General features: G+C 43.0%; 2 protein-coding genes across 4 annotated transcripts in view; one reads left to right on the forward strand and one right to left on the reverse strand.

Annotated features, from left to right (window-relative positions):
- The window catches only part of ALS2 (alsin Rho guanine nucleotide exchange factor ALS2), a 199,469-nt gene that overhangs the window by 41,200 nt on the left and 140,802 nt on the right, over nucleotides 1–17,467 (reverse strand). For all 3 annotated transcript variants that reach the window (XM_030486699.1, XM_030486698.1, XM_030486701.1), the window contains one exon: nucleotides 16,440–16,565. The gene's annotated coding sequence lies outside the window, so the exon portion shown is untranslated. The remainder of the gene's footprint in view (nucleotides 1–16,439; nucleotides 16,566–17,467) is intronic.
- The window catches only part of CDK15 (cyclin dependent kinase 15), a 35,418-nt gene continuing 19,409 nt past the window's right edge, over nucleotides 1,459–17,467 (forward strand). Inside the window, exons 1-8 of the mRNA XM_030486705.1 lie at nucleotides 1,459–1,578; nucleotides 2,759–2,856; nucleotides 3,422–3,501; nucleotides 6,846–6,940; nucleotides 7,717–7,779; nucleotides 9,759–9,882; nucleotides 10,437–10,557; nucleotides 16,456–16,549. Of these exons, the coding sequence (XP_030342565.1) occupies nucleotides 1,459–1,578; nucleotides 2,759–2,856; nucleotides 3,422–3,501; nucleotides 6,846–6,940; nucleotides 7,717–7,779; nucleotides 9,759–9,882; nucleotides 10,437–10,557; nucleotides 16,456–16,549 (795 nt within the window). The remainder of the gene's footprint in view (nucleotides 1,579–2,758; nucleotides 2,857–3,421; nucleotides 3,502–6,845; nucleotides 6,941–7,716; nucleotides 7,780–9,758; nucleotides 9,883–10,436; nucleotides 10,558–16,455; nucleotides 16,550–17,467) is intronic.

The following is a 17,467-nucleotide window of genomic DNA, read 5'->3' on the forward strand; positions in this document are numbered from 1 at the left end:
AAATGTAGCTAAGATGAAAATGAACAATCTTCATAGGAATTAATATGTAATTAGTATTTTTATATTGTCTACTTCTTGTACTTTTTTTTTATCTTTCCATTCCTTTAAAATGCAAGTATTATTTAGACTTAGATGTATTTTAAAAGTCCATTTGTATAAATATGGTCATAACAATTAAATCTATTTTTCCAGAATAAGAAACTTTGTACAGATATGCATCAGTTTATTACTGAGTTCATCACATCTAGGCAGCCTTTATCATGCCTGAAGAGCACAATCAAATTACTGCTGTATTTTGATGGCTCAAACAATACATGGAATAGAAGACACAAGTTCATGATGACAGATACTTAGCAAATTATGGCTAACTGGGAAGTGAAAATCATGTGAAAGAAATCAAGCCTTCCAGGTATGTTAGCTCCTTCTTGCCATGCAAAGGCTGGGTAGTTTGGTTGCAATGAGACACAGAAATCGTTCCTGCCTTCCCAGGAGATTTTTGCTTAAAAATATACCCTTTTGCTCAAGGAAAGAGTGTTATTCTTAGACGCCAAAACTGTGAAGCAAAGGGGAGAATTCATATCATGCATACAAATGAAAACTGAAGGACCTAAGGGGTTGGCATAAAAATTCTATGGTATGATGCTTGCTCCCTCACCCCTCGCTAGCATTTTCTCAGCGTGGGTTGGGTGTTAGTCCTGGGAAGCTGCACAGCAAGTCCTGCTCATGGGGGTCTGAAAGAAGGGGACTTCTGTCTGTCCACATCCAGTGTAAATCCACTATGCATCGCCTGCTTGGCACATGATTGATGAAGTCTGTTTGAGGCTGGATTAATCAGTTTGCTCTGGCTACTTTGACAAGCCTGTTTTCTACCAGATACAACTCCTTGCATCCCTTAGACAAGTGATGCAACAGGGACAGACAGCTCCCTATGCTGACACTGCCACCACATCATGGTTAAGAACAGAAATACCAAAGCAAGGTCAATGTACAGCTCCTGCAGAAACCACGACTTGGCCACACTGCTCAGATAGCTCAACTTAAAGCCTAATGGCAAAAGCCTAAAGCCTAGAATAGTAACTGCTACAGACATGGAGGGAAGTCAAGATCTGTTCCTGTACGAAACCTTCATTACCTAACATATTACACTGAGAGTTGCTTAAGGGAAAGAAATTTGAAAGACCAGAAAGTTTGGATTTATTGCTTATTTCTCCATCTTTAGGTATAAAAAATGTTGGCTGGTTTTGGAGGGCACATGCCAAATGAGCTGAAATTAATGGAGCTACTCCAGAGGTGAATTTGGATCACTGAGTGTTGGACTTCCAAAGAAAAACTGCAAAAATCACAAGACTGCTTGAGGCAGAGACCTCATGCGAGTCATATGAACTGTTATTACAGACAGAGGGATAAGGAGGAGCAAAGGGGAGAAAAATAGATACATTTTAATTGAAACAGGACAACATGGGAGACCTGTTGTGTGTAAGTGCTGTCAGAGCAGGATGCTGCAGCTGCTGTTCAGAGGGAAGGGGCTCCCAACCTATCCCGGGCCTTCAGCACACGGATGCAGCGTCCACAGTAGAGGTATTTAATATCACACAGTGATAATTCTGCATAGAGATACGTTAAGCCTGGGTTCTTCTGCTTATTGTGGGAGTGCAAAACATTCACATTCGCCTCTAACCAGACAGCATCAAACTTTGCAGCTTCAGGTTTAGGAAGCTACTGAAGGAGGACTCTGTGCCTTAGGTGACAGTAAATGCCTTTGATGTGATGAACAGGGAGAAGATTGCACTCCAGCAAGTTCTATGCCAGTGAGGGATTGTAAAACAGGGAGGGAGCCAACAACCTACAGTTCTGGAGGAGGCAGCATACCATAGATTACAAATCCTGTTACATTTGCGTCAAATGATAATGCAGGCACCCAGCCAATGTGGCTGCTCAGGAGGAGCTTGCAGCCTGCCTGCCATTCATTACTACTATTTTTATAGTTGTATTGTTTATGGCACTGTTATGCTGTATGGGCCAAATTAACACACTGTGTAAATTATAACAGTGCAGGGAGGAGGGCGTTAAGGAAGAGAAAAAGGCATAAATTTAAATTTCCTGAAATTTCACTCCTGCATTTGGTTTTCAGTCTGTGCCCTAACAGATTGCTATCTAGAGATGAATAAATCAAGGGTAAGAGAGAATAACATGCATTTAGAATGTTACTGGTATAAGTGTCCTCTGCAGCCAAGGCGGTTTTATCTTTGTTCTCAAGGTGAGCACTACCATTTACCAAGACAGGAACATACACATAGTTCCCTTACAAACGGAGCTGAGAAACTGCACTGGAGATCTGTGACTGGTGGGGAGGGAGATGCAAACGATGTGCAGTGCTCAATGCCAGTGCAGCCAAGGACAAAGGAAACACATCAGTAACATGGTGGGTTGCCAGTGGTACAATTTGCCTTCTTTTCCTGTGCCAGGTGTCGGATGTAACCAGCGCACCCCTTCCTCTACCCTCCCTGCAGCCCCGACAGCTCCATACCCTCCGGAGCTGGAGGTCCAGGATGCAGAGGCCTTGGAGTTACACTGGTCCTTTCCAGGAGCAGGATGCTGTGGAGAGCTTCAAATGGGTGAGTGTGCAGCATGCATAGAGCCAGACAGGAGATATTTCACCCTGTGATTATTCCAGCTATGAATTTCATTACTGAATGACATGCTAGTAGCTTCATGTTCTACCCAGCAATCTAAAACACATACCAACTTCTTTGTGAAGCAGAGACCAGGCATGCCCTTTGGAGCTGCCACATCCTATGTACATCTAGAGAAGCTGTGTGAAGGATCCTGTGCCACTGTGTACAAAGGGATCAGCAGGTAAGCAAGGACCACTGGTGCCATTATTGCCTTCCCAGTGCCTGCTGAAAACACCTATTATGGGAGATAAAGGCAAATTGAAAGTCCAGCTTTGCCTTTAACCAGGATATTCACAAAGCTCCATCTGAATTTCTCTGGGAACTCCTCCACTATAGCTGTTTAGGCTCCACAAAGACACTTTGCTCTGCAGCAGCAGGCCAGAAAATTGTCTGGCTGCACTAAGGAAGGAGCGAGGGTTTTCCTTTAAATAAGGGACCCCTGCATGACAGAAAAACTGGGATAAGGCCATGCTGCCATCACACAGGGGCAGGAAAACTGTGAGAGGGCAGAGTGGGAACACTGCCCAAAGCCATGCTCTAACAATACCCAGTCAGCAGAACGGTGCTACTCTAGCCAGGCAGGCTGGCTCCCGTTCCACTGCTAATGAGGACAAGATGGAGGTGGTTTGTAATTCCCTTCTGAGCTTGGCCTGGGTGGGAGAGTGAGCCCTAGAAATTTTGCTCGGGTAAGTGTGGAGCACTCTTGTTGTCATGTTGTCATGCCAAGCACCACTCTGACCTGACAGGATCAATGGCCAGTTGGTGGTGCTGAAAGTGATCCGGCTGGAGGCAGAGGAGGGAGTGCCCTTTACAGCCGTTCGGGAAGGTAAGGCAGAAAGAGCTTCTTCAAACACGAGTGAAGAGCGAGGGGCATCATTGTGCTGGCTGCAGCTGAGGCATGTCCTTTCTAGCAGTGTAGGGGCCTTCTTACACCTCCTGCCGGCTCCGTAGTTGCTTTCTCACTCCCACATCCATACACTAGCACTGCATGGCAGGTTTTGCTGCTGTTGCATTGGACAGCTGTGGACTGGAAGTGCCCTTTGCACCAGGGTCTCTGCTTGCTCTGACCACAAACAATCTGACTGATACCTGAAGCATCATAGATCCCAGTCTGAAGAGAAATGCTTTCAATAAAACTGGTGTTTAATAACAGCTATCATTTCAGCTGCATGAGAAATTATTTCTATCGGTCGACTTTGTAGAGCACTGGCAAAATGTCTGCAGCTCTCTCAATTTCTCTGAGAAAGAAATGCTTTTGTTTAAGTGCTTGATTTTGGCTTAATGGATTTACATATCCCCACAGATCAAGTTTATAAACTGCCTGGTTGATTAAGGCTTCTATTTTTGTCTGCTCTACAATCCCAAGAGGATCATAATCTGATTTCTTCCTTACACAGAAATATGCAACCTTTGTGCCAGTCTGGTGTCTGGTGTTAGTGAGAGCCATGAATGTAAGATGTCGCACGTATTTTGGTTTTTACGTCTTACTGCATTTCAAAACTAGGGATGGGATAGAGAGTCCAGGACCAGATGTGCCAGCTTTCACACAGCAGCCCTAGTACAGAAGGACTCTCATACCAGTCAACTCAGAATAACGAGAAAGGTCAGTGGACGCACTCCAGGTTTATGACAGTGTAATTAAGATAAGAAAGTTTACAAAGTCCTTAGTCCAATTCTGGGAAAGCAGAGAGATACCTAAATATACCTATTTATAGAATGGCTTGTGTTACAGTTTCCTATACACTGATTTGCTGTGGTGCTTTTGCTCTGCATTTACACAGCCCACCAGTAAAATAAGCCTTAAAAGCTTTATCTACATAGAACTAATGATGCTCTAAAGATCAGCACCCCTTTAACATGCTCTACTGGACAGGCTGAGAGCCTTAACTTCATTCATTATGGGAGAAAACAACGGTGATCCTATGAAAGGTCTACTTTAAGTAGATCTTTTGTGTACTGCTGAGCTTTGCAGCATCTGACACCTCAAATTTACAATGTAAGTCAGTAGGGCAAACAAAGCACAAGATTTATTAACGCGGTGCATTCTCTGCTACCCTGGAGGAATGGTACTCCTCTGACAAGAAGCAGCTTCACCCCAGGAAGCCCCACAGAGACAAAATGCCTTTAAAGCTCAGCTCTGGCTGTAGCACCTGACACCCCAGCAGGGGGTTGTAGAAGCAACCAAGTGAGGAGCAGTTCCCAGAGGCCTGATTCAGGCACAGGGGCTAAATTCTCCATTTTACTGTGAACCTTCTGTGCTGCTCCTCTGGAGCAGCAGCTCCGGTCATATGGGGGTTTTGAGGTATTGCAGAGCCAGGTTAGCAGCCCTTTTCCACGGCAGATGGGATCTAGACAGAGTATCTTTATGGGTTCATAAGCAATTAGATGCAATGCAGAGCGTGTTTAATGTTCATACTGCTGTGCACTGGAAACATACTGGTGGTAGCTAAATGGACTAGCATCAGTACTAGAAGCAGTTTAGCTGCAGCAGCACCAAACTCAGTGCAAGAACTAATTTACAGTCTATGCTGTTTCCAGCTGTTATGCTGAATCAGGCATCCCTTGCTGCTCAGCACTCTCAGTACTGACATATGCTTAGACAACAGCTGTGGAATACAGTATATCTGGCTGTAGGGCTTTTAGAACCAGGTGAAATTGTTATGGTCACAAAAGGCAAAGTGCTAATCCAGTATAAATTTGCTTTGCCAGCATGAAACTCTTTAAATATCTTCTGCAGATTGTTTGAAAAACAAAAAGCAGCTTTTATGCAGGACCAAACCACATTTGGCCTCCCACGGCCAGCCCAAGCTCTGTATTGTGTGCTTCGCTAATTCAGCAGAAATGAGATTGGATGCCCATGCCTTAGCTGAATGAAATTTGTAGCACTGAATGGTCTGACTGTAAACTAATTTGGTTTTAATCAGCAGGGAAAAGTGAGTCTGGAGCAGCTCTGAGGCTATCTGGCTATTCTGCTATGTCAGAAGCTGAAATCTGGAGTCAGGGACCCCTGTTTTTGCTGAGCTTTGGGGCTTCTGTCTGTGCACAATTTTGGTGTAACAGCTGGGTTGGATTCTTCAGCAGTGCCAGGGATCTAAAGGCAGAATGATGCCAGTTCCACCCCTTCACCACATGTCTCCTCTATGCAGAGCTATGGCAACAATTGTCTCAAGCCTAAGGTAGCAAATAGTGAAGCTGTGAATGCTCTCCCCCCATAAAGACTATGTTTGAGACTTTGTGCTGAGAAGCTGCCTTCATGAGAGTGTCGGCTGGAGCCTGTGCTATCATGAGAAACCTAACACAAGGCTGAAAGGCTCAGAAGGCTGTAGCTTTTGTCTTGGCATCAGTCAGTGCTCTGTGGCCTACACGGAGGCAGAGACTCTTCCATGTGCTGCCCCTTCCATCACCACACCCTAGATGTGCTGAGGCTTGGCAAAGGCATGTCAGCATGTAAGGACCGTGGCCACATAGTTGCAGTTATGCTTTTAGATGGTTAACATGAAAGAAAAAAATGTGCCAAAGTTGTATAAATACAAACAAGTTACCGTTCACTCAGTAACTTCATCATCTCTGCTCTTCGAGTTTGAAATGGGAGAAAGTAACCAATATGCTTTCTCCAAGCTAAAAGCACAGAGCTAAATTCAGAATTCAGCTTAGCATCTACAGTCTTTTCTTTTGCCAGATTTTTACACCCTGATATTGTGAAGCTGGAAACTGATAGAAACTCAGCTTTCCCCAGAAGTCTCCCAAGGGCCCAGCTGAGGGCATGTGCCAGGAGGCAGATGGAAGAAGGATGAGAAGCTCAATGACAGGCTGGAGGCTGCTGCGTTCTGGCTCTGGGAGCTCCCAGAGCCATCCTCTTGGCATTTGCCTTGAAGAAATTCCTTCTCCTCAGCTGAGAAGCTGACAGCTGGGAACTGCGAGCTGCTATTTCTGACAGAGCAGGATCCACCTCTGAGAGAAGGACGGGTTCCTGCCAAGCCCGGAGCACTGATGCTTCTCTAAGGAGCTGTTCCATCCTCCTCCAGACGCAGTAGTTGCTGCTTCTTACAGAACTGCCAATTCTGGGCTGTTTCTCCCCAGTTTTTTATTCTCACTGCCTTGCTGCGTGCACCTTCTCCTTCCATTTCCAGCAGCAGTGGTTAAATTGATCTTCCTTTTGTGTTTTTCCAGCTTCTCTTCTCAAGCATTTGAAACATGCCAATGTTGTACTGCTTCATGACATTATCCAGACCAAGGAGACACTAACATTTGTCTTTGAGTACATGGTAAGTTGATGTTTTTCTAGCTTCCTGTGGAGCTAGTACTGGGAAGTGGCTGCATAATGAATTTACTGCATTATGAGACATCTACAAAGAGACGAATTGTAATCCTTTAGATCAATGATTGATTTTCCTTCTTGATCTCCTGCTTTCCAGCCACACAGCCTTACTCTTTTCTTTCTGTATATGCGACAGCTGTATGCAAAAATGATTCCACACCTTGTCTCCACTAGGGTGGCAGACATATTTACCTCCGTTTCTGCCTTGACAACACAATAAAACTACTGTTCTTGAGCCACAGTAAGGATAGGAAATAATGATACAAGCTCACATCCCAGTTAGGGTCAGATTTGGCACTGACCCCATGCTCACCATGACCCAGCTGCGGGTTGCTCTCATGGGGAGAGCAGGATGCTAATAAAAAAAGTTCTCTGCATGAGTCTTGCTGCTTCTGTTGCTTTTGCTGACAGCTGTCAACCAAACCATATGGAAAATACAGAGGCTATGTCTTCTTCCTGCAGCTTTATGATTAATTCTGGCACAAGCATGAATCCTCTTAACTATCAGCTTCAGGTTATAAACTGCTAGCACTAGATAATGGGTCAACCAGGTCTCTGATTTGACCCAGCACTCAAGCACATCCTTGTGTGCCGTATCAGATATTCACCAAGGTGAAAGAGAGGCCTTTGTAGTGGTTGCGTATTTTTTCCATTTACAGAAGAGGCATTATTGGTAGAAGCATTTTACACAAGTAGCTTTGCCTCAAGTTCTCTTCTCTTTAGCACACAGACCTAGCACAGTACATGGGCCAGCATCCCGGAGGACTTCATTCGTGCAATGTTATGGTAAGTTCCTTTGAAGGCTCATAACCCTTGACGCATGAGGAAGTGTTATTTTCCACTGTGTATAGTCACTGTAAATTGCTTACTAGCATTTATTTGTTCCATAGATGACAAAAACTTTAGAGAAAAGCTGCCTTTGATAAAGATTTAACAACCTTCTTCTCAATCTCCAAAGCCTTTTTTCGGTTAGTCCCTCCTCACATATTCTTTGCCTGCAAGAGGACATGCAGCTTTTGTGAACAATGACATCTTGTGGCAAGGAGATCTGCCTCTACACAAATTTGTATCCTCTTACCATTAGAATACATTATTCATCTCTACTTAAAACCTCTCGAATCTCTCTCCTCATCTGGAACTATCTTCATATTTACAGTGATGTAAATCCCTTTTGTTTCTACCACAGCTTTTTGTAATTGGTTGCCTGGACCCAAGCACAGCTGAAGATATACCCTTACTTTATAGATTGATGTTATAATAGTCTCCTACTCTCTTTTGTATGCATCTTCACATTCAATTAACTTCCAGGATTGTTACTGCACACTGACTTGAGGTTTCAGTGCAGATGTCCTCGGTGAATGCTTGGGTCCTTTTCCTGAGCAGCTTCAGTTAATTCATCTTAGAGCTGTCAACAATAACTTTGTATCTTATCAAACTGCCTATTCATCTGACTTTGTCAGATCTCTCTGAAGTTCCTCACTGTCACTTCTTATCACAGCTAATCTAAATACTTCTGTCATCTTCAAATGTTGCCACCTTGTTCACATCTGTTTCCAGATAGTTGTTAAGCAACACCAATTCTAATGAAGTTTCTTGAGGCCTCTGATTTTAAACATCCTTAAAGCTCAGATATGTCCAAGATGCAGTGTTGTAGTTTTGGCACAGATCTCAAGGGTTCTGCTACCAGACGGACTTGTATAGCACATGGGGTACATGGCTGTAACATGTACTCATGGGCATTTCTGTGAGTAAATACTAGCCAGCTGCTCTGCTTTCCTGTCTGAAATCCTCATTGTCAGCAGGAACTGAACTGCAAAATTATTTACTGCTCCTTTAGGAAGGTCAACTGCCTTGCTTCATTTTTGCTCGCAAATGTTGTTTGTTTTTTCTCTGAGTGAATCTTATTGAATATGGTGCAAGTATGCAGAATATTACAGGGACTCTTTTCTGGTACAAAAATGACCTATGGGTGTCACTGTTTTTCCTCCTCTTCAGATTAAACTTCTGGTGAAAAATATCTTTTCTCCGGTGAAGTCTAATTACTTTTGCAGTGTTTTGTTTCCCTCCACTGTCCAGCATCATACATTGTTTCAGCTCGACTTATTTCACCCCACGCTTATTGACGCTGCCATGGTGGTGGGAGGTGGATATTTATTTCTTGCTTGTTTTTCTGCTTGCTTGCTTCATTCATCGTATCTTATTTACTACTCTGTTCAAATCAGGTCCTTGTGTTTTCTCCCAGCTTGAAGGTAACAGCTCACACTGTCAAGTAGGTCTGTTCCTTGGTCCAGCTTACCCTGGGCAGAGGTGGTGTGTGCCGCGGCCGCAGCACTCCCTCTGCTGGTGTCCGCGGCCTCAGGTGGGCAAGGCTTCCCAGCTCTTTAAACCCTGGTTGTGCTCGGCTCCATGTCTTTGTCCTAAACACGGAAATCAGAGTATCTCCTGTTCTGAAAGCCGAGATTGCTCCTGCAATCAATAGTCCATTTCTAAAGAAAAGTTATATTTCCAAAATGCGCACTTAGGGACTGCATCATAACTGCCCTCCTGGCCGAATATTGCACTCGGAGAACCTCAGAAAGCTGCAGGGCAGTCATACCCACTGCAGTTTTCCCTCCCTCAGCCAGCTCAACTCATATGGAGGATTTTTACTGGTTTCTTACTTGCTTTGTCTCTGCTTTGTTCCAGGAGTTCTCCTGAAGTTCAGAGTTAATGTATCAATGCAAAGTCACACAAAATCATTTCAGTTTTTTGTTGGCTTTTCCTAGCTTTTCATGTTCCAGCTTTTGCGTGGCCTGGCTTACATCCACCAACAACACATTCTTCACCGTGATCTGAAACCCCAGAACTTGCTCATCAGTTGCCTTGGTGAGCTCAAATTAGCAGACTTCGGTGAGTCACAGTTTGGATACTGCTAATATATCTGCTCAGACCAAAGCTTTAGCATGCATATAGATCTGTATCCACAGCCAATTAGGCACAGAAGTATAACCTCTTACTAAACTCCAGGAAACTATTTCTGTGGTCAGTCCAGCCTTTCTTGCATTTATTCTGATAGGCACAGGGAGTAACCTCATTTAAGCCAGAGCAATTACTGCCACATAAAACTGTTTCAAGAGAACTGAGAATCAACCCCTCTCTGTTCAGAAAATAAGATAACGTGTACAGTCCACAGCAATGTGCTGAACCAAAAGGCTTTCTTGGCATCGGTTTGGGATGGCTGCTTCAGTCACAAATGGTACAGATCTGTAAAACACAACATAGTGCTTGATCTGATTTGCCCCAGAGGTGTATTTCAGACACACTTTCTTTGTAAACTGCATTGGGATTGCTTGTGTTTAAAGATCCAAGAGAAAATAATGTCCTGTTTTGAATTATTATCGTCTATGTGTTGTACAGGTAGAAGGACTGTCCTAACAGAGCAGTCTTCTTTTATTTTTTTGCAGGCCTTGCTCGTGCCAAGTCCATCCCCAGACAGACATACTCCTGTGAAGTGGCAGCACTCTGGTACCGTCCTCCTGATGTGTTACTTGGAGCTACAGATTATTCTTCTGATCTAGATATCTGGTACTGGCCAATTTTAAAGAATCTGGGGTCCCTTGGGATAAATCCTCTTTATCTGAATTAAGTCAACCAAGTTACAGTTGATGCAGTTGTAAGTAGAGGAATTAACACCTATTAAAACATGTGAGCAGTGGGGAGTTTTATACTGCCGGGTTCATACAAGCTTTTGGGAATGATGTCACTACATCTCAGCCATGGATTTATATAAACATTATCTGATAATATTTATGAGCTATGCACATCTAATTTGGTAACATTTATGAAGCAATTTCAGCTTTTGCAACAGAACACCTTTGCTTAATGCACCTAGTGTTTGTATCTGTATGATCGGCTCAGTCAGTGGTAGCTCTCTACAGCAATGGCTTTGTGAAGAAACAATGGATCCGCAACTGCCCCAGCAATGACTTTGGCCTTGGTGAAATAAAACCAAAAAAAGTGACATTTAAAGGGTTTCTGAATGGGTCTGGAGATAGAAAGGTATCTGAGATTTTCATTATTTCTATGATACTTTGTCCTTCTTCTCAAAGAACGTGTCTCAGATGCACTCTGCATTTCATACAGGAGAAGTGCTGTGTTCTGTTAAAGCCTTGTCACCTTACGAGCTGTATCCCAAAATCTTAATGTGCCTGGGAAACACAGGAAACAAGCTGCATGTTTGCAGAGCTGAAGGGAGAGGGGTCTCTGAGAGCAGACAGAAAACAGGAGAGGATGAGGATTTCACAGGGGTCACAGTGGTCCTTTTGGGCTGGTCTGGATGTTTAGCTGGGCCCTAGGGTTAATCTGCCTTCTGGCTCACTTCTGCACCAGCCTGAGCCTGCTTCCAGCAGTATAGTCCTGACTTACACATAGAAAACATGCAGCTCATGAAGTTGCAGGAGACCACCCGTTTTCTGTGCAATTTTACATCTGTACATAGTATTGCTGCTTCACCCTTTCTTCAGACCAGTTAATTTTCCATCTGTGCCTGTCACACTGGGACTTTTCTTAACTGCTTTGCAGAGTCAAAGGCTGGGAAAGGGTGGGAGCAGAGCAGGCTTAAGAATGTGCGAGAACAGGGCTGGGTAAGCTTACAAACAGCAAAGCTGCAGGTCCTCTCAGGCTGTATTCCCCTCCAGAGATCTGCGGCTTACTGGAGACTCTGATGGCCTAAGTCCAGAGGGCAGTTCAGGGAAACTGGAGTTTTTAGTTTGTTCACTTCCCTGGGCCTGGTGCTAATTTAATTGCTTTAAGATTTCTCCAAGGAGGAAAACCTTGCTAAATTCTAATGGCTTCCAGCTGCTAAGCCAGTCTAAATAGTCCTGTCTTCTCTCCCCCACTACCTGTCACCTCTCCCCTCCAGACAGTCTCTCAGGAATGTCTGCTGAGTTTAAAGAAGATGCCTGCATAGCAGATTGGAGGGTTTGTATTAGGCAGATGCTGGTGTAAACCTGTTGGGGTTTTTTTCCTGAAAGTTGACCCCTGTCCAAAGCCCTGGCTATGCACAGAGAGCCTGGCATTTCTGCCTGTGCAAAACCAACATGTAACTCTGCTCTAGTGTAATGAATAGCAAGATAAGAGTGGTATACAAAGATCCCATGCAGTACTCTGACCAGCTCTAACAGCACAGTACTCTGAGTCGCACTGAACTACATTCACACTATAGGCACCATTGTATATAACGCCTCCTTATAATAACAACATTCAAAGTGTTTTCCCTAAAGAAAGATGTCACGCTGAGAGAATAGAGAGTACTTCAGTGAGCTCTATTCAGTAACTTCCTCTAACAAGAGTCATTTATTATCTTGATGTACACTGCATTTAAGTTCAATTTTTGTCTATTAGGAAATAATGTGAATTCACACAGATGTTACTTGTCTGTTGGGAAGAAAGGTTAAAAAAAAGCTCTATGTCTTTTGGATGCTGCAATTTACATGAAGGCAGGTCAGAATGCCCTTGGTAATGGCACAAGACAGTGGGTGTTAAAGCCATGGTTTAAAGAAACCAATTATAACAAAATAAAATATGGCAATTCATGCATAGTGTGCTTGAGCAGCAATACTGTCAGTGGGAGGCACATGGGAAGTGAATGAGGCCTTGAATAGATGAAGAAAGAGATATAGAAGGAGACTCACTTGCTCTTGGCCTAACTAGAAAAGCTTTAATCTCTCTGTATCTTTTTTCACTCTCTTTCTCCCTCACTATCTCTTCAGGACTTTAGAAGATTCAATTAAGGGATTTCAGGGAGACTAACATTTCATAATGTTACAGGGAGATTACCCTGCATATCGGAAAGACTTCTTTGTGGTTTTTTTTAAACACCAAGTGCTTTATGCACGTGCTGCACTAGTAGCTGCTAATATCATGAGAGCCTTAAGTCGTGTCTTCTTTTCAGTCAGGCTTTCCTTGTACGATCTTCCATTAAAAAAAAAACCAAAATCAATAATCACAGGAATCTTTCCAAGTAGATTCATGTAGAATAGAAGTTCCTGCGCAGTCATTTAATGTGGCTCTGCAAGCCCACTACAGCCTTCTCCCCAGCCTGGTTCACATTGTCTCACTATGCCAACCTGGGAGATACAGGCTAAAGGCTCCACTGTGCAGACCACGCTTGGTGAGGAACACAAGAAAGGATATATTTCTGGTTAAATATGTAATTGCAATCTCCCAATGCCAGAAAAACTGTGGAGAGGGAACTCTGGGATACTGCAGAGATATCTTAGGTCTAAATCCTGATGAAATCGTCTCTCCGCTATGTAATGCAGCACTGCAGGCTGAGCAGTAAGTGCAGTGTTCAAACCTGCCTCAGGGATTGCAGGCAGATGCAACCGTGCTGTCTGAACCAGCTCTGGTTTTGCTCACTAACTGTTCCTGTAACCAGTTATACCTCTCCTATTACTTTCGCAGCCACTGTCTTGGTTCACATGTGTATCTGGCACATGCTGAAACATCACCTCTAGGCCTCTTCCACAAAGACCCCTCCCTTTGCCTTAGCCCTTCCCAAGGCAGCTGTATGGTACTGAGACCTTTAAGAAACTTACGGACTGGAAGGGATAAGAGTACCTCAGAAATTAATATCAGAGGGGTAAGAAGGAAAAGGGGAAAAACAAAACACTAGGTCTAAATCTTTAGAAATATTTAGAAGTAAATGTTTCTGAATCATCCTCATTAACAGCAGGATCCTCATAATGCTGTCAGAGCAGTAACTGTAAATCTTGTATCTCAGAAGAAAAGTTGAAGTCTCTGCTGAAAGGCTAATACGATGACTAGTACTAGTCATCATAGTCCTACTTTAACAGATAGACAAAAATACCTAGGGAAAGGGAGAGGTGCCCATACATCAATTGTTCTAGCTACTTCTGGCCTTTTTTAAAAAAGTGTATTTCATATGGAAACAGAGACAGAAACGGCCATAATTGCCACTGATGAATCAATGCAGTATCAAGCAGGCATTGAAGGCAGCTGGTTAGCTGAGTCTCGCTACAGGAAACAAAAAGCCTTTCCTTTCCAGCAGTTGTGGTTGTTCTGATAGTTTTGTCTCTATTAGAGTCACTGAGGTTTAAAGGCTTCCAGAGATAACGAGAATAAACCAGGAATACAAAAGAGAGTTCTACCAGAAGGTGCATTTGTAACAACCCGCAGGTTGTTCCTCTCCTCAAACTCACAGCTTGCCTATTAGTGAAAACACTGTTTCATTAGATTGGAGGAGCCTGCTTGTGAGTAATTCTTAGCAAATGCTAGCTACATCTAGGAAAATAAGGTTTCTGCTGTTGCCAGTCTAAAGACCATTTCTAGCTAGGATATCAGAACGCAAACTGTGGGGAACATCAGGATGATTTGCTCGAAAAACACATAGAGCTGATTCTCTTCTCTCTACAAATCAAGAATACCTAAATTGCTTTGACCACATGCAATTAAACTTGTGCAATAGAATCAGTGGATTACAGCAGCCCTGTGGTTGCAAAATAGGGTGAGCGATTTGGGCACGTACATCAGCTGTGAAAAAACCCCAGACGGTTGGTATGACACTGGTCTCAGTAGAATCAATCTGTGGGCTCCAAAATAATATCTAGTAATCTGGTAGTGCTATGAAACACAAAAAAACCCCTATGTCGCAAAAGCTGTGGGTTAAGTTTCATGATGCCTGGATCCTGTAAGAGCATTAGATGAGCAAGGAGCCAAGCTCATAAGACCCAAGGTTAGGAGGTTAGGATATAGGAAACGAAGGGAAAGTGCAGCGGAGATGTTTGTGAAAACAGCATTAGATATGGATCTGCAAACAGGCTTGGTATCACTGATGCACAAGGATGGACAAAACACTGCAGATGACTCTCATGTCAGGCTTTCAAGTGACCACAGCCGGGTAGGAAAAGCATCTACAGTAGTACAGTAGTACAAAAACAAGGTGCAAGAGGTAACACAGCAATACAGATGACCAGAAGAGATTACCAGTTGTTGCTTAGCAAGTGAAAATAATACTTTCAGAGCCTGTTAGTCAATGCTGGGTTTTCAATATTTGAGCTTAAAGGAGCCAAATTTGCTATAACCAAAGAAGATTAAGCCTGAAACCTGAAAACTTGAGATGGGGCATAGTGAAAAGATGGGAAACCTAGAAAAAGTTTGGGAAAAAAAGATTAAAAGGTAAATGAACAGAGTTTTACACCATACAATAAGATATGAAAATACTTGCAAAAGTTAAGTCTACCCTGACCGCAACTATCTCATCATTATTGCCAGTAAGACTAATTCACCTTAATATAATTAAGCATTTTTTGCAGGGTTTAGTGTTTTTTTTAAGCTGGCTGGTTTGCTCTGGCACAAGTGCAGAGTGGGGGATGGCATAAACTTAAGAATACTTTAACTTGCTGTTGTCACTGAGTTCTTTATGCAACAAAATCTTGCCTTCAGTTTTCCAGTGAAAAGCTAATTTCTTCTGAAGGAAAAACCATTCTAGTGGTTAGTGCCTCTGAGTTCTTTCTGCTTCTTCTTCAAGCCAGTAAAGTGTGCAATGGTTCCCTGTTTATCTTTCCTACTGTTATCACTCTGATTTTGCACCTTTTTCTCATGTAAACAACCTAGTATTCCACAGACTTCTGCCACAACCATCTTTTTGGATGGGTTTGTAACAGGATAAATTAAAAGAGACCTGAAACAAATTGTTTGGTGCTGGAAAAAAAAATAGTGCTTAGTGGGTTTATTTTCCAAGGATATCACCTGTCTTGTCTTGCCGGTGAAGGGTGTGTGTGGGGAGCTAGTGGATGGTGCTGATGAGAAAAAGGAGATGGGCAACAGACTTGTATGGAACTTTGACTGCTTTACTTTTTTCTATAATCCTGGAGGGATGTGAATGTGACATACCTCCGGCCTGCTCCCATGCTATTTGACTTGTCAGCTTTTTAATTCAAGTGTTTCAATCTGTATGACTTGGATGAGGTTAACAATAGTACACACAACTTGAGCAGGGGCCAGTTGCAAGTGATTAGAACAGTGTTGAGTGATATAGAAGATGGCCCTTCCCAAAGGAAACCTTCCTGAATTCCCACAATCAGCAGGGTTTTTAATAATGCTACATCCTGCCTACCACCATACTGTAGAGGTGTATCAGTCTTCACTGAAGCCTGTATTTATTTATATATACACAGACACTCCACATCCTGCCTTGCTTCACACACACACACATGCACACTCTCACTAGATGACATGATGTGGGTACACAATACCTACACATCAGACTGGAACTTTTCAGATGTGAGCTGCAATATGTATAGGATTTACAGTTTCTGTCAGGATTTCTGCATTTACAAATCAAGATTTCTAAATTTCCATTCCAACAAGTACCTCTCTTCACCTCTCCCCTGCCCATCCCAACAATCATACAATGTATGTCTTGTATGTGAATGAATTAATACCTTGGTTTTCTTGCAGGAGTGCAGGCTGTATATTTGTTGAAATGATCCAGGGGCAGCCAATATTTGCAGGAACTTCTGGTACTCATGAACAGCTGCTGAAGATCTGGGAGGTGAGTAAAATATACCCTGAAATGGGAGAGAAAAAGAATCTGTTGCTCCAGCTCCCTACTTAATTTTGAAGTCCTAAGATAGGTCGCCTGAATAGCAGAAATAATTTGGTCCAATCTGCCAAGTTCATAGCAGACTTTGTAACCCATTTTATGTTTGGCAACTTTCTCACAGACACAGGAGTAAATCAAATGACTTTCCTTTGATGTTTGTCATCTCATCAAAAATTTAAAGCCAATTAAAGTGACATCAAATTGAAGAAGGCATAAAAGGTGTGCAAGTACTGCAGCTTCTACTCCTTCTTGTTAAATCCGTTACTTACTGTAGGATACAGCACACCATATTCTCACAAAGGAGCTCTAATACTGCTCTTAAACTACCTTGAAAACGGCAAAACCCTGAGGTTTTTCAGAAATCCTTAACTTGGAACATTTTGTATCATCCAGTTTATGGTGCAGCCCTAGAGACTGCTTTGGCATAATGGAAAGTGTGAAATTACTTTATAAAGGCAGCAGTGAGTGAGAGCCGACAGATTCAGGAGCCTCTTAAGCCTTTTTTTCTGCTGGGGAAACTGAAACACAGAGCCGTGTCCTTAGTGCAGTTTGGTAGAATTGAGATACTTATGAGCACTAGTGGATTCTGTATGTTCCTTCATTGCTGACCCTATTACTGACTTCACAGGAAGGTCAACCTATACATTCCTATTGGATTTTGCTGTAGATGTCTGCCCTTTCACATGTCCTCCTAGGGAGTTACTCTGCTGCATAGAGTGTTTTCCAAACATGGGTTTTCAAAGGCGAAAGTACAGAAAGCTGAAATTTGGAAAGTCGTGAGAAAGGACTTTATAGCCTCAAGTCTGTAACTCTGATTTGTCTTTCTTAATCCCTTCATCCAGAAACGCTCCTGCCTGGTAGGGTTTT

Source organism: Strigops habroptila, chromosome 5 (assembly GCF_004027225.2).
Source record: "Strigops habroptila isolate Jane chromosome 5, bStrHab1.2.pri, whole genome shotgun sequence".
NCBI classification, from domain to species: domain Eukaryota; kingdom Metazoa; phylum Chordata; class Aves; order Psittaciformes; family Psittacidae; genus Strigops; species Strigops habroptila.